General features: G+C 50.4%; 1 protein-coding gene across 1 annotated transcript; it reads left to right on the top strand.

Annotated features, from left to right (window-relative positions):
* The first annotated feature begins 1,199 nt into the window (after positions 1-1,199).
* On the top strand, positions 1,200-18,420 carry ARMC12 (armadillo repeat containing 12). The gene is made up of 6 exons (XM_036318150.1): positions 1,200-4,138; positions 4,750-4,895; positions 5,102-5,236; positions 11,675-11,848; positions 12,293-12,364; positions 17,445-18,420. Exons 1-6 carry the CDS (start codon positions 3,898-3,900, stop codon positions 17,775-17,777), a joined length of 1,101 nt encoding a protein of 366 aa, XP_036174043.1. The 5' UTR covers positions 1,200-3,897; the 3' UTR covers positions 17,778-18,420.
* The last annotated feature ends 4,455 nt before the right edge of the window (positions 18,421-22,875 follow it).

Below are 22,875 nucleotides of genomic sequence, written 5' to 3'. Positions count from 1 at the left end.
GGGGTCCTCGACCTCCCGGCTCCCCCGGCCTGGGGCGACCTGCGCCCGCCTGGCCGCCCCTTCGGTTGCGGGGCCCCCGGAGTGCGAACCCCCCCCCCCCAGCCCTCTTCGCAGCGCCGAACTGGAGGGGCCCGGAGGGTGCCGGCTTCGGGCCGGGGACCCCTGCCCACCCCTTCACTGCCGCCCAGCCAGTGGATCCCGCGAACCCGAGCCCAGCGCTCAGCCCAGGCCCCCCGTTCCCCGTGCAGCCCTCGGGCTCCTGGGGGTGCGGGGCGGGTGGGACCCCAGGGCGGCCGGGCGCCGCGGTGCGCGGGAGGGAAGGAGTTAAACTAGGTGCCGGCGGCGGGGCGGGGGAGGGGAGCGAAGGGAAAGTGAGAGCGGGGGCGCGGGGGGGGGGGGGTATGTGGGGAACCAACGCGAAAGAACATCCTGTGCCCGCCGCCGGATGCACGCGGGGGGGGGGGGAGGTCGGGGGGAGGGCGAGAGGGAGGCCCGGGCTGGGAGAGGCGCGGCCTCCGCCCCGCGCGCTCCTCCTCCTCCTCCTCCTCCTCCTCCTCCTCCTCCTCCTCCTCCTCCGGGGGCGCGGCCCCCTGCGCTCCCGGGGCCTCCGCCGCGCTTCTCCCGGTCCCTACGCCTTCGCGGGACTCACGAGGCGCCGAGCGGCCCCCGAGTGTGATGGCTGGGCCAGGGGGCGGGCGCGGAGAGGGGGGCATCCGCGCAGGGCTCGGCGCCCCGTCCTTCCATCTGTGCGCCCTGCTTTCTGCACGGGAAGCTCGCGGGTGTAGAGCGCCTGTGCCCCGGGTCACAGCAGTCATCCCTGCCCGCGCTTCCCGGTAGTGGGAGGTATTAATAGACCCGCGTTCCGGAGGAGGAAATGGGGACTCAGACTGTGGAATTTGCCCAAACTCCAGCCGGTCGGACTCCGAAGGCGTTTCAGTCAAGTCACCTCCTTGCCCTTAGCTTGTGCGCACACAAGCGTCGGGTCCCTGCACCGTCACCCTCCTTAATGACCTAGAACTTGGTCTTGCACAGTACCCCCCCCCCCCCATATCGTATGAGGTTTCTCAAATTTCTCTAATCCGAAATTGTTCAAGGCGGTTAAATGGGTTACAGGAGTTGAGCGTGATTAGTCTGAACAAGACCGGGTGTGTGTGTGTGTGGGGGGGGCGCGAGGGGGGGGTGAGGGTGAGTGGAAGGGGCTGAAGGATGTGCCTTTGAGGCCTCTTCGAGGCCCACCATCGCGTGCTCACAGCCTTCCCGCCCAATGTTCTTGACCGCTGAAACCTGATCATCACAGTGTTAAGCACTTTACTTAATCCCCACACACCCTCCCAGGTAGGTATCATTTCCATTTTACAGATGGGGAAGAAGCAGCAAGAAGAAATGGCAAAGCTGCCCTGGCTGGTGTGGCTCAGTTGGCTGGACACCCTCCTCTGCACCAAGGAGTCCTGGTTCCATCCACTGGTGGGGTTGTGTGCAGGAGGCAACCAATCCACGTTTCCCTCTCTCTAAAAAATCAAAATTTAAAAATTTTTTTAAAAAGGAAACACAAAGCTAAGTCAGTGACTGAGCTGGTTTTGAACCTGGAAGTCTGGCTAGAGCCCACACTCTCACTAAGCTAAACTGCACCTAACCTGGGAGGACAGCAGCCCGGGAGGTAGAAGGCTGGTGGGGAGGCCAGAGGCTCTCGCTAGGGCAGCCCACACCCTTTGCTTTGGTAAGAAACTTGGGGCTGAGTGTATGTGAAATCTCAGACTTCTCTCTCACCAGTAGTTCCAGATTTCTGGATTTGACAGAAAAGCCAATCAATACAAGGGAACAAAAGCCAAGTTCCCACAAAGAGTTGCAGCTTTCATTTATGCTCCCTAAGAACACTCGAAGCACGACCATCATCTATTACCATATTTCATAAAAGCAAGTATATTTGAATTCTCCTCTCACTAAGAAACACATCATCTCAATCAAAAGCAGCCATTCCCAAGAAAGACCAGTCACTGACTTTACACCCGCAAATAGACATTCCTCTTGCTTTATTATTTCCTCGTGCTGTGGACCCGTGGAAATGTCACCCTGGGGGTGCCTCTGCCGCCAACCCCTTTGAGTCAGTTGAGGGAAGAACCGAAGGGAAGGGGCTTTAGGTGTAGCGGGAAGGAGCTGGGTTAGAGCCAAGAAAGAGTTCGCCTTTGGAGGCCTTTACAGAACATGTGAGCACCATGTTTGCTTAGCATGGGAAGGTCGCAGAATCAAATCCATGGACGGGAGAGGCCAGTAGCTCTGAGTTACACCCCAGAGAAGGGCAGGGACCTTGTTCTGAAGGTTCTATCCTCGGGCCCACCAGGGTCACCCTTGGAACCTAAAGCAGCCCTCAGCAGGCAGGCAGGCGTTTCCTTCCTGGAGTTCATGGGTGGTGACTGTGGGTCCCACGCAAGGAGGAGGCCTCCTTGCAGGGAGTCTGTGTAGTCACCCATAGGCTACCTAGCTGGGTGTCTGTGGGGCTGGGGCAGAGGGACGAAGAGAATGGCCATGTTAGAGCGCTGCCTGCAGCCAGGTGTGGTGGGCACAGACTCTGAGTGGACAGGCCTGGATGGCTGCAGCATCGTGGGGAGGCTGTCTTCCTGTTTCCCCACCTCCTTCAAGCCCAGGGGCAGCCCAGGACCCAATGCCTTTCAACAGGAGCTTGCCGCCAGGCAGGGAAGCCCCGTTCTGGTACAACCATGCTCAGCACTGGCTCTGGGCCCGTCACCTCCTGGCTCTACACCAGAGGTGAGGCCCGCAGGTGTGGGGCCAGGGGGTGAAGAGAGGATGGAAGGGTCTGGCCACCTGCCCCATCCTAGTAGTGAAGATCAAGGCCTTCAAAGTTGGGCTCTTCCAGAAGAGGCCTCAAGCCTCATTCTGCCTGGGGGAGGAGGGGGGTGGGGAGGTGGGAGTGGTACTCACAGATTTAAGCCCCCATAGTTTAAAGGCACAGACCTACCCAAGTTTTAAACCTGGAGTTTTAGAATGGTAAACCTGAGTCTCCGGGTAGAAATGCAGAAACTGGGACCAAGGCAAGGGCAGTCCCTTCCTCTAGGCCACACTGGTTAAATGGGCCCGGAGCCCGTATCTAGATTCTGTCCCTGTTCTGCCCTCAAGTCCTCAGAGGACGACAGAAGTCATGACTTTAACCACCTAAGTGCAAGACTGTGCTGCATGTTGGAGAGGCAGACAACTACCCTCTGGAGCTTCTGGTGCCACAGGTTGTACACTGCAGGAGCACATGCAGGTGCTGGGAGCCGGTGGATTTGCCTCTGGACTCTGTAACACTTTCAGTCTCTCAGAACCCCAAATAGCAGGAACCTCTCAGTTCCCAAACTGCATCCCTGTGTTGGGGGGTTGGGGAGGGGGCTGCCTGCAGCAGCTCCCAAGGCCCAGCAGTGGATCTGTGGTGAAGAGATGGAAGATAGGAGGGCCAGGGAAGGGAGGGAACTGGGGCTGCCAGTGGGCACACCCCCAACACCCCTCCCAAAAAGTTTCAAAGGCCCAGCCCAGAAATTGGGCCTCTGCTGCCCTCTAATGGAGGAAAGGCAGCCTCGGGAGCCCCCTGCTGGCACCCCACCAGCCTGGCTGCCCTAAGGAATAGGGGAGGTGAAGATCCTGCCCGCCCAGACTTTTTATTCCCGTAGAGTCTTGAGCTTCATTTCCCGCAGCCTCTAAGCTAAACCTTCTCTTCTTCCAAGCTGCTCTGGCTTCCCTGCTTCCCGAGCACCCTCCATCCCACCATTTCTTCCGTTTCCTTTGTTGCCTGGGTTGCGATTCTTGCACCCTGGTTCCTGGCTCTGCCAGGGTTCTGGTTCCGGAAGGCCCTTACCAGGCGCCTCCGGCCTAGCTCCCATCTGGGCCCAAGGCGGTGCGGAGGACATGGGCAAGAACCTCTCCCCACTGGGGCAACTGAACATCCGCAAGAGCGTACTGGGCTTGACCATAGGCGCTGGGGCCGTCTACCTGCTCTACAAGGCCATCAAGACTGGCATGAAATGCCAGCAGCCCCTCTCTACCTCCTCGCCCACCTGCATCGCCCGTGAGTGTCTGGGCCCTGGGGGCAGGACTTGGCTCCAGGAGGACCTGCTCCCCGAGGCCTCCAGTGTGGGAGGGCCCAAAGGTGACTCCAAGTTCCTCCTCTCTCTTTCTCTCCTCCATCTTCCTTAAACTCGCCCCAGCACAGGGGCCTGGGACTCAAGGGGGTCCTCAGGACTCATCTGGCAGACCTTTACACTCTCCATTCACTCTGGCTTCCGGGAAGCCACTGCGTGAGGATCAGGCATCAGCAGTCCCCACCCCCCCACCCCCCCACCCCGGCCCCAACAAAGGAAAATTGGGGGACCTACGTGCCCAGAGCCTGTACTAGTTCATATGACAACTTTGGGCAAAGCAGAAAAGGGCTCCCCTTCTGCAAGACGTGTTGTTGCCATCTGCTGGAATCTCAGGGCCATATGCTAATTAGGATGGAAAACTGCGTGTTACTGCATATGCCAGGAAATTGTTAGAGTAAATATTTAAAACTGTGATGTTTATGATGTGACTGACACAGCATTAGATAAGGTGGGCCGTGCACGCCACACCCTGTCCAGCTGGACGCGGTGGTCCTGCCTGTAGCGAGAAAGCTCTTCAGAAGAGGCAAGGCAGCTTTGCCCCAGGTCCTCCCCGTCCTTCCAACCCCATTCTGTCTGCGCTCCGAGTCCACAGCCTGAACTGCCTGGGTTGGCTGTCTAGGCCTGGCCATCGAGCGAGAGCGGCACGGGGGGGACTCAGGTGAGCTCCGGAGGCTTCTCAACTCTCTGGAGAACAGACACGATGAGTACACCAAGGGCATGATCCTGCACAACATCACGCGCTGTGTGTACTTGCTGGAGGCTGAGGTGAGGGGCGGGAAGCAGGGGCCCCCCCTAGCAGCCTGGCCCCTGGCGGCTACAGTCTTGCCTGGCCAGACTGTGTCCCGGGGCCTGTCTCCGGCTGGTGATGGCGGGAGGGGCGGTGGGGAGAGGTCTTGGTGACATGGGGCGGGGGGCACTGGGCCTAGGACATGCACTGCTCCTGCCTCCTCCGTCTCTCCCGGCACACCTAGGCCTCTGCCTGCACCCCTGATGACATCATGCTCGTGGGCTCCATGCTGGATGACAAGGACAACAGTGTCAAAATCCAAGCTCTGAACACGCTGAAGGCTTTCTCTGGCATCAGAAAATTCAGGCTCAAAATTCAGGTGAGCCCAGGGGCAAGAGGTGGGGCCGAGTGCACAGGATGCCCGCAGCCCATGGGTCCTTGAACGGGCGTAGGACAAGTGGTCACCTTCCAGAAGTTTGTTTGGGGCTGAGTTTACAAACCAGAAATAGGTTTTTCCCTGGGAATAAGGGGGAAATTGGTGGTCACATTCTCAACAGGGTCATTCAAAGCCTTTGACTCTCAGGATGAAACTGGACTGGGCTCCAGGGCTGGGAGTCTCTCAGAACCCCAAATAGCAGAAAGCCCCCTGAGGTTCTTTCTGACACCAACTGGGCGTTCCACAGTTTAACCCGATGCTGACACCACCTGGAGCTGGCACAGGCTCCACAGGTTAAGGGCTTAGTCCCAGCAGGATGCCCCACCTCAGAGGCTAGTCACAAGTCCCAGCACTTCAGCCTGAGCGGCTATAAATTTGGAGGTTCCTGCGATCCCCTTTTTCAGGTTTGATAATTCATTAGAACGACTCTCAGAACTCAAGAAAGTACTACTTATTCTTACTGGTTTATTGTAAAAGATATAACCGAGGAGCAGCCCAGTGGAAGAGAGGAAGACTCAGAGGTTCCATGCCTTCTCCCGGCTGGCCTCCCTCCTAGCGCCTCGATGTGCGCAACCCGGAAGTTCTCCGAACCCTGTCACTTGGCGATATTGATGGAGGTCTCGTTATGTAGGCATGATTGATTAATCATTGGCCATTGGAGGCTGAACTCACCCTTTAACCCCTCACTGCTCCCCAGAGGTCAGGGATGGGGCTAAAAGTCTCAACCCTTTAATCAAGGTGCGGTCTTTCAGGCCACCAGCCCCATCCAGAAGCTATCTGGAGGCATACCACAAGTCACCTCATTAGCATAAATGTTGGGGTGGTGGAAAGGGGGTCAGTGTGAATAACAAAAGAGCTTCCAGTCACGAAACTGCAAGGATTTTAGAAGCTCTGTGCCTGGAACCAGGAATACTGTCATACCACCCCCCCACCCCACGCTGTGCTGGTCCATGTCAGCTCCCCCCGCTTCCTGCCACCAGGCCCAGCCTGCCTGTTTCCACACCCATCCTGCTGGCGCCATGGTAACATGCTTGCTTCCCATCTGCGGTCAGTGTTAGTCTGTCTTGGTCGCATCCCATCCTTGAGGGCCTCTCTCCTGGTCGGCGCTCTGTCTCATGCAGTCGCTCCAGTGCCTTGCCGTTGCATTCAGCATGCTCTAGGCCAGTGATGGCGAACCTATGACACGCGTGTCAGAGGTGATACGCGAACTCATTTTTTTGGTTGATTTTTCTTTGTTAAATGGCATTTAAATATATAAAATAAATATCAAAAATATGAAGCTTTGTTTTGCTATGGTTGCAAATATCAAAAAATTTCTATATGTGACACGGCACCAGAGTTAAGTTAGGGTTTTTCAAAATGCTGACATGCCGAGCTCAGAAGGTTCACCATCACTGCTCTAGTCCCTCTCATCTTGAAAAGCACAACTTACACCCTGACTGGTTTGGCTCAGTGTCGGCCAGTGGACTGAAGGGTCCCGGGTTCAATTCTGGTCAAGGGCATATGCCCAGGTTGTGGGCTCGATCCCCAGTAGGGGGGCGTGCAAGAGGCATCCGGTCAATGATTCTCTCTCATCATTGATGTTTCTATCTTTCTCTTCCTCCCCCTTCCTCTCTGAAATCAATAAAAATATGTTAGACAGAAAGAAGTGAGCAGCAAGAGAGAGAGCCAAGGAAGCACCAAGAAAGTGAAATTCCTTTGTTTAGGACCTTAAATATCTCAGGTTTCACATCCTTGCAGTAGCCACGCCTATTCTGGCCAATTACCTGTTCCCAGGTGTGACCGACACGTAAGCACCTTCCCACGTCACCCGGGCCTTATGGGCATGTGTCTAACGGCAGCTCTCTGGCAAAGCTGTGTAAGAGGCATGCCTGCATTGTCCAGCCTCCCCTTACTCCTTCCCTGTTATCCAGTAACCAGGTTGTTATGACGGTAGCGTTTGCACACTGTGCTGTGAACATTCTTGTACACATCTCCCTTGTGGACATGGGAGACTTTCCCCAGGGCGTGTACACAGGAGTGGAGTGGCTGGGGGAATGCTATGCCCACCTTTTCCAGGCCGGTCGCATCGGTGTGCACCCTCTCCCTGCCCTGTATGCACGTTCCGTGGCAGTATTTTCCCCCCAACCCCCCGCCCCGCCTTCCCGCCGAGCCTTGGTATTTTCACACTTTAATTTTTTCTTTTTACATCAAACTCTTTTTTGGGGAACAAACTTCTCTAGGTCTTCACTTTCTTGTCGCCTCCCCTTCATCCCTCTCAGCCCTCTCAGTTCCCAAAGGCTGTGAGTCTCAGGCTTATCAGAATTGCCCAGAAGGCTGGTTAAAAACAAAGATTTTGGGGCCCCCACACCCAGAGTCCAGTTCAACAGAGAGCTGTGTTTTTCACCAGCCCCTGGGCATCGCTGTTCCTTCTTCCCCCAGCGCTTGTATCCTGAGGACCTAACCCTGCTCTTCTCTCTCCCGGTGAGAGCAGCCACGCCCTGGCCTCAGTTTCCATCTGCATGTGCTCTCCTCCTTCTCTGTCCGCCGTATGGGGCTCTCCTGACCGCTAGACCTGTGGCCAGCTGCTCAACTTAGATGACCTAGTGGCCCTCTAACCCAACACATCGAAAATGGAGCTCGTTCCCATTCCCCAAGTCCGACCACCCTCTCCAGAGGATCTGATCCCATCACCCTCCTGCTTGGTCTTCCTTGAGGCCCTCCACTCCTTGCCCCAGCCCCAGCCATTTACACTGTATGTCTCATGCTCCCACTCCCTGGCCTTTGCACCTGCTGTTCTCTCTGCCTGAAACTTAAAAGACAGCGAGGGGTGGGGGCAGGGAGGAGCAGGGTGCTAGTGGGACTGCTGTAGTCCTCACTCCAGTATGCTTGTCTCCCCCTCATGTGGCTCACAAAGGTACAGCTGGTGAGGTTACCTGTCTTGAGTAATACCTCTTGGTCCCAGCATCTTGCATCTCAGAAGCCAAGATCCCTTTAATCATTCAACAAATGCATCCTGGGCACTTTGTACCAAGAGCAGTGAACAGAACAGGAAAGACCCCTGTGCCAGTGGAACTTCGATTCCGGCAGGGCAAGGCAGGCCATACAAAATAATAAAATGTACAATGAAGCGCTATGGAGACGAAGAAAAGCAAGAAGGTTGGTAAGGAAGGCTGGGGTGGAGGTGCTGTTGCAGTTTCAAAAGGAGAAAATCTGTAGGACGTAGGGCTTGGTGACGAGTTTTTAGAAATGACCCCAAAAGCATGATCTATAAAATAAAGAATTGAGAAATTAAACTTTATGAAAATTAAAAACATTTGCTTTATGTAAGACCCGGTTGAGAGGATGAAAAGATAAGCTACAGACTGGGAGAAAATGTTTGCAAACCACGTATCTGACAAAGGACACATATCTAGATTATATAAAGAGCTTTGAAAGCTCAATATCAGAAAAACAATCCGATTAGAAAATGGGCAGAAGACATGGAGAAATGTCACTGAAGAAGACACACAGATTGCAGATAAGCGCACGAGGAGATGTTTAACATCACTAGCCCTTGGGGAAATGCAAATTAAGGCCACAGTAAGATACAACAATATACCTGTTACATGATCTACACTCCAAATTAGTGACAACACTAAACGCTGGTGAAGATGTAGAAACTAGATCTATCATACATTGCTGATGGGAATGTAAAATGGTATAACAACTACTCAGGAAAATTGCTTGGCAGTTTCTTAAAAAATCTATAAATTTACTAGAAAAACTCCTCTGCGTTCATTTCTGAAGGGTCTTGGGTTTGATTCTGGTCAAGGGCACACACCTCGGTTGCAGATCCCCAGCCCTGGCCGGGGCGTGTACGGGAGGCAACCAATCAATGTGTCTCTCTCACGTCGATGTTTCTCTCTCTCTCCCCCTCCCTTCTGCTCTTTCTAAAAATCAATGGAAAAATATCCTCAGGTGAGGACTCACCAAAAACAAAACAAAACAAACAAAAAACAAAAACTGCCACACCACCCCCATACCAGCCTTCCTTGTCCCCCATCCTTTACTTTTCTCCATCACACTGTCACAGGTGTAACACACTTCTTACTTTTAAACTTTTTATTTTCAAATCATTATAAATTCATGAAATGAAAACTTACATTTGTACAAAAACCTGTGCACAATTGTCCAGAGGAACTTCGTTTGTAATAGTAAAAAATGAAACAGCCACCGTGAGTCTCAGTAGATCACTGGTTAGACAAACCGGTCGCCCATACCATGGAACACTACTCAGTAATAAAAAGGAATGAATGGATGCATACAACAACTTGGATGGATTTCAAGAGCATTATACCGAGTCAGAAAATCTTAGATGGTCACAAAGTTTGATACTATTTCTATAACATTCTCCAACTGTCAGAATTATAAGATGAGATGCAGATTAGTGGTTGCCAGCGGTTAGGGCTGGTTTTGGTGGGAAGAGGCGTGACTATAGGGGGTTCCACAAGGGAGATCTTTGTGGTGATGGGACAATTTTGGTGGAATACCCTGTTGATTGCCGTGGTGGTTACATGAACTGACACCTGTGATAAAATGACCTGGAACGAAACACACGCCACACCAATTCTAATTTCCTAGTTTTGATGTCGTCTATGGAAGATGTGACCCTTGAGGGAAACTGGGTGAAAGGCACAAGGTCCTCTCTGTACAATTTTTGCAGCTTCTCATGAATTTATAATTATTTGAAAATAAAAAGTTTAAAAATAAAAAGTGAGTTACACCTGTGACAGTGTGATGGAGAAAAGTAAAAGATGGGCGACAAGGTGGTGTGGCAGCAGTTTTTGTTTGTTTGTTTGTTTTGTTTTGTTTTGTTTTTGGTGAATCCTCACCTGTGGATATTTTCCTATTGATTTTTTAAAAAATATATTTTACTGATTTTTTTACAGAGAGGAAGGGAGAGAGATAGAGAGTTAGAAACATCGATGAGAGAGAAACATCGATCAGCTGCCTCCTGCACATCTACTGGGGATGTGCCCGCAACCCAGGTACATGCCCCTGACCAGAATCAAACCTGGGACCTTTCAGTCTGCAGGCCGACGCTCTATCCACTGAGCCAAACCGGTTTTGGCTCCCATTGATTTTTAGAAAGAGCAGAAGGGAGGGGGAGAGAGAGAGAGAGAGAAACATCGATGTGAGAGAGAGATATTGATTGGTTGCCTCCTGTACACGCCCCGGCCAGGGCTGGGGATCTGCAACTGAGGTGGGTGCCCTTGACCAGAATCAAACCCAAGACCCTTCAGTCTGAGGCTGCTGTTCTAACCACTGAGGAAAATGGGCCAGGGCTGGTGTAGCAGTTTTAAGGAAGGAGGGGGTCGGGGAAGCCTCACTGAGGCAACATTCAAGTCCTGAGGGAGGTAGGCGTGAGCCATGAATGTCAGGTATGAGAGTAGAGGGAACAGCCTATGCAAAAACCCCAAAATAAGTGTGTACCGGGCATGTTCCAGGAATAGCTAAGAGGCCATTGTAATGGGAACCAGGAAGCAAAGGAGAGAATAGGGGATAAGGCCAACGAAATAATGGGGAGAGAGGGGAATATCGGATTGTAAGCCACTGTAAGGACTCTAGCTTTTACCCTCAATGAACTAGGGACTCTGGAGCAGACGAGTGACACAGTGACACGTCTGTTGTTCTGAAAACAGATATGGCGTTGGGGGTGGGGGTGGTGGGAGCAGGGCGACCAGAGGCTATTGCAGAAATCAGATGCGAGACGGTGGCTGGGAACAGGGTGGTAGAAGGCGGGTGGTGAGACGTGGCTTGATGGTTGATCGATTTTGAAGGTAGAGCCCACAGGATTTCCCGAAGGATTGGAAAAAGGGTGTGAGAGAAAGAGAGTGGTCAAGGAGGGCCCGATTTTTCGGCCTGAGTAATGGAAGGAAGGCGTAAAGAACAGCTGAGACAGGGAAGGTGGTAGGAGGAGCAGGATGTGGCTGGGCACTTGTTAACTCGGGGCTCAATTAGACATTCTGGGAAAGGGGGCACTGGCTGGCACCTGCATATATGGCGAGCTGAGGAGAGGTCTGAGCCACACTTAAAAGGCAGCAGCTTAGGGATAGCACTTCCACTCAGTCTGGATGGCATCACTAAGGAGTGACGAAGACAGAGAGGAGGGGCTTGGGCACAAGGACCAGGAAAGAAGACTGAAAGGGAAGCGAGTGAAGAAAGAATCTCAAGAATATGGGAATGGTCAACTAGGTCAAATGATGTTGAGAGTTTGTCGGATGGAATTTTCTATTGGGTTCGGCTCAGGCGTCCTGGGTGCGGGCAGGGAAGAGTGAAGGCAGAGGCTGGGGTAGTGTGAGATCATCATATAAAAGCAGACCCTTCTTTTACCGCCCCCCCGCCCCCCTCCCTCCCCAGGAACACTTCATCAAGGTCCTGGAGCTGATAGCTACCATCTGGGACTCAGAGCTGCACATCGCTGGCCTCAGGCTCCTCAACAACCTTCCACTGCCTGACTTCGTGCACCCACAGCTGCGACGGGTGATGCCTGCCTTGATGGAGATTCTTCAGTCAGACTATCACCTGGCACAGGTGCCTCGAGACCATGACCCAGGCCCTGCCCAGCACAGCATCTAGAGCAGTGGTTCTCAACCTTCCTAATGCCATGACCCTTTAATACAGTTCCTCACGTTGTGGTGACCCCAGCCATAAAATTATTTTCGTTGCTACTCCATAACTGTAATTTTGCTACTGTTATGAATCGTCATGTAAATATCTGATATGCAGGATGTATTTTCATTGTTACAAATGGAACATAATTAAAGCATAGTGATTAGTCACAAAAACAATATGTAATTATATATGTGTTTTCCGATGGTCTTAGGCGACCCCTGTGAAAGGGTCATTTGACCCCCAAAGGGGTCGCAACCCACAGGTTGAGAACCGCTGGTCCAGAGGGAGGAGAAGAGACCGTGTCCTCTCTGCTCAGGCCCGGACTCACCTGCCTTCTCATGGTTTACGATTTCCTTCACTTAGGTGCAAGCCATCCGACTGCTGAGCCACCTGGCACAGAAGAATGACCTTCTCTATGATATTCTCAACTGCCAGGTGAGAAAGGCAGTGCTGAGGGGCTAATGGGTGCCAACTCGGATACTGGGGAAGGAAGAATTCTCCAGACAGACTTCGCCCTGACAAGACTGGTGTTCCTCTTCCTGCCTGTGCGCCAGGCACACTGAAAAGCACTCCCTGCTCCGTCCTCCCAAAAGAATCAGAATCAGTTCTGTTGGGAGGAGGCTCTCCTCTGAGGGGCTTTCCAAACTCTGAGAATGAGGAGCACAGGTGACAAAACAGAAGTTCATGTAGTTACTTTAATATTAGGGAAAAGCTACTTATAACAAAAACCATTATTAGGAATAGACAAGGTCACCACCATAATAATTAATGATTCAGGGGGCTAAAGCAACTCTAAATTTATTTATTTATTTATTTATTTATTTATTTAAATATATTTTATAATTTTTTACAGAGAGGAATGGAGAGAGATAGAGAGTTAGAAACATCGATGAGCAAGAAATATCGATCAGCTGCCTCCTGCACACCCGCTACTGGGGATGTGCCCGCAGCCAAGGTACATGCCCTTGATAGGGAATTGAACCTGGGAACCTTCAGTCCGCAGGCCGACGCTCTATCCACTGAACCAAACCGGTTAGGGTGCAACTCTAAATTTAGATGAACCTAATAACAAAATCTCAAAATATAGTGGCAAAACTTGATAGAATTACAAAGAAACAAAATTTCTCTCTTTTTTTTTCTTCCAGTTTTGTTGAGGTATAATTGACAAATGAGCTTGTAAGATAGTTAAAGTATACAGTGTGGTGATTAACATGTATGCATTGTGAAGGATTCCCACCCACCACCTCACATCTATTTTGGGGGAGGAGGGAGTGGTGAGAACATTTAAGTTCTAATCTCTTAGCAAATTTCATTATATAATACAGTGTTATCCACTAGTCAACATGTTTTACATAAAGCCTCAGACCTTATTTGTTTTATAGTTTAAAGTTTATACTCTTTTACCAACTGCTCCCTACTCCCCCCTCCTCCAACCCCTGACAACCATTTGTCTCTGTTTCTACGACTTTTCTTTTTTAAAAAAATCTTTATTGTTGAGAGTATTACAGATGTTCCCCCTCTTTCCCCCATCACCCCACTCCACCTGGTTCCTGCCCCACCCCAGGCCTTCCCCACCCTACTGTCTATGTTCTTAGGTAAGCACTTTAATCTCTTCCCTCCACCCCCACCCCCTTCCCTCTGAGATTCGTCAGTCTGTTCCGTGCTCCCATGCCTCTGATTCTGTTTATTCACCAGTTTCTTTTGTTCATTAGATTTCTTGTTTTCTTTTTATTTTTAGATTTGATTGTTGGTAGATATGTATTTGTTGCCATTTTATTGTTCATATTTTTTATCTCTTCCCCCTCCCCCTCCTCTTTCTCCTCTTCCACCTCCTTCTTCAGTAACACCCTTCAACATTTCATGTAATACTGGTTTGGTGGTGATGAACTCCTTTAGCTTTTTCTTATATGTGAAGCTCTTTATCTGAACCTCAATTCTGAATGATAGCTTTGCTGGGTAAAGTAATCTTGGTTGTAGGTCCTTGCTATTCATCACTTTGAATATTTCTTGACACTCCTTTCTGGCCTGCAAAGTTTCTGTTGAGAAATCAGCTGACAGTCGTATGGGTGCTCCCTTGTTGGTAACTAACTGTTTTTCTCTTGCTGCTTTTAAGATTCTCTCTTTGTCTTTAACCCTTAGCATTTTAATTATGATGTGTCTTGGTGTGGGCCTCTTTGGGTTTCTCTTGTTTGGGACTCTCTGCACTTGCTGGACTTGTAAGTCTGCTTCTTTCACAGGGATGGGAAGTTTTCTGTCATTATTTCTTCAAATAGGTTTTCAATACCTTGCTCTCTCTCGCTTCCTTCCGGCACCCCCATGATGTGAATGTTGGTATGCTTGAAGTTGCCCCAGAGGCTACCTACAGTTTCTTCATATCTTTGGATTCTTTTTTCTTTTTGCTCTTCTGGTTGGGTGTTTGTTGCTTCCTCATATTCCAAACCATTGATTTGGTTCTCAGAATCTTTTACTCTACTGTTGAATCACTGTAAATTGTTCTTTATTTTGGTTAGTGTATGCTTCGTTTCTGACTGGTTCTTTTCCATGTCTTTGACATTCTCACTAATATCCTTGAAAGTCTCATGAAGATCCTTGAGTAACCTCCAGGCAAACTGGTTGTGAGGACAAGCTGTGACTACCGTGGGAACACTGCTGTGCAGGAGACGAGACCCAGCTGTGAAGAAGGCAGGCTGGTGCTAGTGCCCGGTCTTGGGCCTTTTATTGATAGGTTTGAGGCGTGCTGTCACCAACTGGATACATGGTTTTGAACTCTGTATCCAGTAGTTTGCTTGCTTCTATTTCTTTCATTTGTAACATGTTTCTTTGTCTCCCCATTTTGGGTGCTTCCCTGTGTTTGTTTCTATGTATTAGGTCAGGGGTCCTCAAACTACGGCCCGCGGGCCACATGAAAATACAAATATTTTATTTTTTTACTTCAAAATAAGATATGTGCAGTGTGCATAGGAATTTGTTCATAGTTTATTTTAAACTATAGTCTGGCCCTCCAACAGTCTGAGGGACAGTGAACTGGCCCCCTGTTTAAAAAGTTTGAGGACCCCTGTATTAGGTAGAGAGAGCTAGTATGTCTCCTGGAATTGGTAGAGTGGCCTTGTGTATTAGGTGTGCTGTAGGGCCCAGTGGCTCAACCTCCCCAGTCACCTGAGCTGGGGACTCTAGGTGCACCTCTGTGTGGGCTGTGTGCACAGTCTTGTAGTTGAGCCTTGATTGCTGTTGGCATCTCTGGGAGCAGTTGACCTCCAGGCAAACTGGTTGTGAGGACAAGCTGTGACTACCGTGGGAGCACTGCTGTGTAGGAGTCGAGACCCAGCTGTGAAGAAGGCAGGCTGGTGCTAGTGCCCGGTCTTGGGCCTTTTATTGATAGGTTTGGGGCATGCTCTCACCAGCTGCAGCTTGTTTGAGAGATTTTAGCAAAGTCTGAAACCTGAGCCAGGACAGGCCATTCATATGGAAAAGCTGCTGCAAACAGCTTGGGTGGGGCTGTGTCTCAGGGAATCCCCAGGGTGGAGCATCAGTGTGAAGCAGGCTGATGGAAACTCAGATATGGCTGCCAGTCAGCCCTGTGACAGGGTAGGTCCCAGCACAGGAACAATGACCCTTGTGAGCACTCCCGTCTGGGAGAAGGCCGCCCTGAAGTTCCTGCACCGATGCCAGACTATCCAGTTCCTCCCTGCATGTGTCTGGGTCCCCTGGCACTGGAGCTCAGAAGAAGTGGGATAGTTTAAGTCAGTGGTTCTCAACCTTGGCTGCACATTAGAATCACCTGGGAATCTTTTTAAAATCCTGATTTCTGGGCCTCATTCCAGGGGATGAGGTTCTCCAAGGTTGAGAACCACTGGTTTAAGTTTGTGTACAGGCCCTTTAAGAGGAATACCTGGGACTCCAGCAGCTTATGTGTCACTCAGCCACAAGACCCATCGGTTTTTACAGCCTGAAGTTACAGGGACTTCTCTTCTCAGCTCTGGAACTCTGGGCTGGGGGTCTGGTGTGGGGCTGGGACCCCCTGCTTCTCATGGGCAGTCTCTGCAGAGACGATCTTCCTCCCGACTGAAAAAACAGCCCTGTGGGTGCGGGACTAGTCCATTCAGTGCCTCCACCCCTCCTACCAGTCCTGATGTGCTTTCTTCTTTACTTCTCTAGTAGTAGGACTTCCATTTAGCCAGCTTTCAGGCAGTTCTGCGCAATGGTGGTTTTGTATTTTAGTTGAAATTTTGATGTAGTAGAAGGAGGCAGTGAGTACAGGTGGTTACCTATGCTGCCATCTTGGTTCCTCTTCCTGACTTATCTTTTTTGAAAGATTCCACATAAAAATAAACATGATACCATGTATTGTTTGTCTTTGTCTGTCTGGTTTATCCCTTAGTATAATGTCCTCAAGGTCCATCTATGATGTCACAAATTAGCAGGATTTCCTTCTTCCTCAGAGCTGAATAATTATAAAGAAAAATTGACAAATCTACTACCACAGTGGAAGACTTGGAAGATTGTACTCTTTCAGCAATTATTAGATAAAATCCTAAAACCAGTTAAGTCAGTGGTTCTCAACCTTCCTAATGCTGCGACCCTTTAATACAGTTCCTTATGTTGTGGTGACCCCCAACCATAAAATTATTTTCATTGCTACTTCATAACTGTAATTTTGCTACTGTTATGAATTGTAATGTAAATATCTGATATGCAGGATGTATTTTCTTTGTTACAAATTGAACATAATTAAAGCATAGTGATTAATCAAAAAAACAATATGTAATTATATATGTGTTTTCTGATGGTCTTAGGCAACCCCTGTGAAAGGGTCGTTCGACCCCAAAGGGGTCTCGACCCACAGGTTGAGAACCACTGAGTTAAGGGTATACTTGCTGGGAACAACACAAACCAGCTTGAGACATACTTAGAACACTGAGTATCAGACATACTCAGAACACTCTATAATTAGTAAATGCACATTCCTCTCAAACACACAAAACATTTATAAAAACTAACCACACATTAAACCTTAAAGTTTGTCATGACATATTTCCTAGAATTAATGTTATTACCAAATAACTCATGTTTTATGCCCACAAGATAATTATGTTAGAGAACTAGAAGCCCGGTGCACAGATTCGTGCATGAGTGGGGCCCTCTCACAATCTGGGACCCCTGGGGGATGTAGTAGTGCTGAAGCGGCAGGCTCATTCTGGCTCCACTGCCGCCCGGCTTCTGACTGAGTGGTGCTCCCACTGTGGGAGTCCACTGACAACCAGAGGGTAGCTCCTGTGTTGAGTGTCTGCCCCCTTGTGGTCAGTGTGTGTCATGACGACTGGTCCTCTGGTCATTTGGCCATAACGGTCATTTAGGCTTTTATATTTATAGATGATAATGAAAAGAAAATTAAAAATGCTCCCATACAGTGGACTCTGAAATTAGGTATATTAGGGAGTTGAGGCAATAGGAAGATGGAAGAACTTCAGGATTTGTCTTGGATTTCATTGCCATCCTCTCTTCATCCCCATCACAGGTGCACACCAACTTTCTGAACCTGTTCCAGGTCAAACAACCAGGGAGCCTGCTGTTCGAGGTCCTGGTGTTTGCCGAGCGGCTGAGTGAGGGCCGGAACACGCCACACTACCGTGCCGTGAAATGGCATTACAACGAGCAGTCTCTGCATGAAGCTCTCTTTGGGGAAAAGTCACGCCTGGCAGACCGGCTGCTGGCCCTGGTCATCCACCCGGAGGAGGAGGTTCAGATCCAGGCCTGCAAGGTCATAGTCAGCCTGCAGTGCCCCCAGGACATAAGAGGGCGGTCCTCTTCCTGCATTACTGGTCATCCCTGTTTTAATAGTGGGGAATAAAAGTAAGGAGAGCCAATAAATGAGTTTGGGAGAGACGCTCGAGGAGCAGTGTCTGTCCAGGGCCTCCAGGGCTGGTGGAGATTTCATCCAGCTTAGCCCGTGCCCCAGAGCATGACAGAGGCTGGGCCCACCTCCCCGCACACATCCCCACTTCCCTGTTTGGGGGACAGACTCCCTTTCCTCTTGCTGCTTTTCAAGTTGCAGTGTGGAGCCAGTGCTTCCAGGGAGCTTCCGGGAGAAGGCAGGCTTGGGGACTGAGGCCAAAGATAATCAACAACAGATGGTATAACATTGGATTACTCAGGATGGGAGAGGTTTTGCTGCAGTAACAAACGACCTCCAAATTTTAGCAGCTTAAAAAGGATCAAGGGTATTTCTTATTCACACTCTGTGTCCATGGGTTGGGGGTAGGGGGTGAGTGGAAGGGCAGGCGAATGTTTTAAACCATCTTCTCTCAGGGGCAGGCTGAGGGAGGCTCTTCATTGTGTTTCTGCAACTCCTACTAGAGAAGGCAAAGGAAGTGTGGCAGTGATCACTGGCTCTTAAAAGTTCAACCACAGCCCACTGTTGTGGCTCAGTGGTTGAGCATCATCCTAAGAACCAGGAGGTCACGTTTGATTCCCGGTCAGGGCACATGCCGAGGTTGTGGGCTCAATCCCCAGTGCGGGGCGTGCAGGAGGCAGCCAATCAATGATTCTCTCTCATCATTGGTGTTTCTGTCTCTCTCTCCCTCTCCCTTCCCCTCTGAAATCAATAAAAAAAACACAAAAAACTAAAAAAAAAAAAAAAAAAGAATATAGTAATAGTACTTATCTTGTGAAGCTGTTGGGAAGATTCTATGGGGATTATCTGAGTTAATGAATATCAGGCGCAGAGTTGTGCCTGAAGAGGTGTTCATCAAAGATGGGCTCTGAGGAGCTAGGAAATGCTCGTTGAGAAAATGAAAGATTAGCGTGGAAAGGCCCTTGGAGAGCGCTGAGTCCGACGTCTCTCCAGTCTCTTTGGGTAACAGGCACCAGAGAGTCCCAGAGTCCCCTGCGAAGCGCCCTGAAACGCCGCAGGAAGCAGAGGGCGTGTGTATATAAACCCACACCGTGAAGTCTCCGTAACAGGGAGACTGCCCGACCGCGGCGGCCACCCACTCAGGTTTGCCCATGCACGGCATTTCCCACTCTTCGTTCCCTGTGCTATCTGTGATCGCTTCCCGGCAGGCACGCAGTGCTGGTGCTGGTTGCTCCTGGCTTAAGACAACATCATGGGAGAGAACCCACAACTGGAGCCAGTCACAGTCTGCTGGCACTTGCTTTAGAAGGCAGGTCATGCTGACCAGCTGTGGATCTCCACTGTCCTTCAGAGGCAGGATTGAAAGCTACCATCTGCCCAAGGCCAAGCCTGGCATTTGGCTGAAGGGGAAACAAGCCCAAATAGGGAAAGTGACTTGCTCAAGGTCACATGACTGGTCTGGGGCACAAAGAGGATTAGAGCCATTTAGTCTTGGGTTTTTGTGTGTGTGTGTGTGTGTGTGTGTGTGTGTGTGTGTGTGTGTGTATGTTTGCTTTTGTTTGGTTAGTCCCCATCTGAGGATAGTTTTCCATTGATTTTTAGGGAGAGTGGAAGAAAGAGGGAAAGACAGACAGAAAAGAAACATCAATGTGAGAGAAACACATCGATTGGTTTGCCTCCTGCACGAGTCCTGACCAGGGCCGCTCTCAGCCAGCTCCCTGTGTTCCCATGTCACCTGGGTACTGGTCCTCACCTTCCACTGCTCCACCCCACCACATCCCAGCAGCCATTCTGAACATCTCACGTCTACCCAGGTCTCCAGTGTCCACTGCTGCTACCCTGATCCTGACATCAGGACTTTTGGGTAGTCATGTTCCGACTCTGGTCTCCATCACTCCAGGATACGCTTAAAACCCACATCACATCATCTTCAAAAACCTTCGGGGGCTCCCCACTGCCACAGTGAACTTTTTCTCAGCCCCAAAGCTAAGTCACATAACCCAGCAAGTAAAAATGTACTTATAGCCAAAGCAGGTGGAGTTTCGTTCTCAGAGATATGGTCATTGGGCCCCATTTATCATGGTAGTTGCACAGGAATTAGCTTTGCACTTAAGGCCCTTCACAATCTGGTCATCTTGCCTGCCACTAGCCTCCCATGTCAGGTCTCATCTCCAGCCACACTGCAGTGAGCCAGTCCTGCCTGAGCAGTTGATCCAACTTCTCCCTGCCTACAGTGCCCTTCTCTCTCCTTTGCACTGGGCTGGCTAAGTCTTCTACTGCAGGCTGGAGCTTTCTTCAGCCTTTGCTGCTTCCTGCGGCCCTTCTCCTGTGAATCTCATTGGGCATTTGGCAAATTAAAGCCTGAATCTTACCGAATTTGTTCTTTTCACAGTGGGCCTTGCAGTAGAGCCAGCTCTGGGGAGGCACCTGATAACAATTGGCTGATGGTAATGACAGGAGAGTTGGCAGTGGGCAATGAGATGGGCAGGTTGGGGGTGGTTCTTTGTGTTATGCCCAGAATTCAAGATCCCCAAGAAACCACGCCAGGGAGTCAGTCCGATGCAAAAGCAGAAGGTCCTTTATTGAGTTAGCTAACCCGACCCGGGCCTCCAGTCGACGCAGCGACCGGAAACCGAGTCCGACCCGTGTGAAAATCAGGGCTTTAATAGTGAGGGGAGGGGAGCTGGCTGTGGCCCTGCCAATTGGCCGGGTGCAAGTCGGGTCTTGTTACACAGGATGTGGTCATCTCTATGGCGCGCACATCCCTTGCTTGTCATTGGTTAGTTCAAAGAAATCCTGGGCGTGGCCAGCAGGGGCCTGGGCTCAGGAAGAAGGCACTTTTCTGAGCACATGGCCTCTGCCCCAACATGGAGGATCCAGGGTAAGATGGAGGGCGTAGCCCTCGCCCTTTCACTTTGTTGCTGTGCAACAAATTATGACAAAACTTAGCATATCAAGCCCAGACAAGAGAAAGTGAAGGAGTTCATCACCACCAAACCAGTATTATGAGAAATGTTAAAGGGACTTCTTAAGAAGAACAAAAAATAAAAATAAAAATTATGAATAACAAAATGTTGCAAAAAAAAAAATTCTCATCGGCAAAGGCAAACATAATAAAAGCAGTGGATTAGCCAACACTAACACTGGTACAAAGGTTAAAGGGTAAAAGTAGGAAGATTATGTGTAATGACAACAGTAAAATAAAGGGTACACACTCACACACACACACAGTAAGTAAAAAATGACAAAAACATAAACATGAAGGGGGTGAGTAAAAATAGTAGTGACTTTATTTTTAAAAAATATGTTTTTATTGATTTCAGAGAGATGAAGGGAGAGGGGGAGAGAGGTAGAAACATCGCTGAGAGAGAAGCATCAACGGGCTGCATCCTGCACGCCCCCCACTGGGGATCGAACCAACAATATCTACTGGTTGTCCAAATGCCAGTATAAAATAAATCTTTTGTAATTAAAAAAAAAATGGTTGAAATCTACTGGCCTATGGAACATAGCTTAAGGCCTTTTTGGGGTGGGAGGCAGTGGGCACAGGTGTCTGAGGACCCTTCCTTTGCCCTTGGCTGAAGGAACATGGCTGTAACTCACCCAGAGCAATCCTCAGTGTGTTGCAGCTCAGGGTATTCTAGACACCTGTGTTTCTGCTTGCCTGCATCCATTCCCATGAGGAACCACATCTCCCCTGCCTTTGGGAACCTGCTCTGTCCGGGTTCCTGAGGTTCTGCTAATAATACCAGTCCCTCCCCCACCCCCACCCCCCATCCGCCCGGCCCCAGCCACATGATTGGCCTAACTTGGGCCAAAGTTTCCTAGGATTTTATGTATGGGTGCTGAAGGGAGATGCTAGGGGCTTTGTTCAGCTTTGCCCTCCCCCTGCCCCTGTCCAGAGAGGCAGAGAATGAGGTTGAAGCCAAGGAGAAAGACATCTGATGTCGGCAAGGTGCGTCTCTGGGCCCCTGAAGCTGCTGACCCAGAATTGTTTCTTCTGGTTTTTATTTTTTAAACTAGAGACCTGGTGCATGAAATTCATGCATGGGTAGGGTCCCTAGGCCTGACCGGCAATCAGGGCCTATGGGGACCTTCTGGCTGCCAGCCAGGGCCTTCCTTTATTCTGTGCCGCCCCCTGGTGGTCAGTGCACATCACAGCGAGTGATTAAACTCCCAGTCGAACTCCCGAGGGGACACTTTGCATATTAGCCTTTTATATATAAGATAAGTTAATTTGTGCCCTAGCTGGTTTGGCTCAGTGGCTAGATCATTGGTCTGCAGACAGAAGAGTCCTGGGTTCGATTCTGGTCAAGGGCACATGCTTGGGTAGCGGGCTTGATCCCCAGGAGGCAGCCGATCAATGATTCTCTCTCATCATTGATGTTTCTAACTCTCTCTCCCTTCCTCTCTGAAATCAATAAAAAAAAAACATTAAAAAAATACAAAAGTTAGCTTCTTTCACTTGCACTAAAGGAATCGTGATTACCTCATGGCTTCCTGAGGTGGGCGAGGGGCTGAGGACTAAAGTGGCCCAGAAAGTCACTGAGTGGGAGGAGAGTCGGGTCATCTGGTGTCAGTGAGTCTACGCATGCGCCCTACACTCAGGCAGTGTGGGCAGGCACCAGGTCGGGCACCCCTCTGCTGTGCCCCAAGCTGTGTGGAGCCCACTGTGGACTAAACATGGAGGTGGTAGGGATTCCTGCCTTGCCCTCTGAGGAGCTCAACCCACTTCCATGGGTGGGAGCAGTGCCCACCAGGTACGGGTGCCCACCTCTGTCTCCAGGCAGAAGCCCCAGGGCCTCAGGGCCTGGCTAGGTCTGCAAGGGGCTGCTGGTCAGTTAGCTCTGTCCTCTCCCCCCAGGTCTTTCTCCTCCGCTAAGCCGACAGCCCCTTCCCTTCTCAGCCTGTCCTGAGAAATAAGATGAGAGCTGTGTGCTCTGAGCCCTGACCCTTGTAGTGTGTGTGTGTGTGAGTGTGTGTGTGTGTGTGTGTGTGTGTGTATGTGTGTGTGAGAGAGAGGGTGGGGGGTGGGCTGAGGTGGGCGTGTGCAGACCTCTGTTGGTCATGCTGGGCCTCTGCCTCTCTCAGGAGC

Source organism: Myotis myotis, unplaced genomic scaffold (genome assembly GCF_014108235.1).
Source record: "Myotis myotis isolate mMyoMyo1 unplaced genomic scaffold, mMyoMyo1.p scaffold_m19_p_7, whole genome shotgun sequence".
In the NCBI taxonomy this organism is placed as follows: domain Eukaryota; kingdom Metazoa; phylum Chordata; class Mammalia; order Chiroptera; family Vespertilionidae; genus Myotis; species Myotis myotis.
Note: the sequence above shows the minus strand (reverse complement) of the source record. Positions and strands in the feature narration are given on the sequence as shown.

Coding starts and splice junctions, on each gene's coding strand:
- ARMC12 (XM_036318150.1), top strand. CDS start 3,898: ATGGGCAAGAACCTCTCCCCACTGGGGCAACTGAACATCCGCAAGAGC. Junction 4,139..4,749: donor CAGTGTGGGAGGGCCCAAAG/GTGACTCCAAGT, acceptor TTGGCTGTCTAG/GCCTGGCCATCGAGCGAGAG. Junction 5,237..11,674: donor AATTCAGGCTCAAAATTCAG/GTGAGCCCAGGG, acceptor CTCCCTCCCCAG/GAACACTTCATCAAGGTCCT.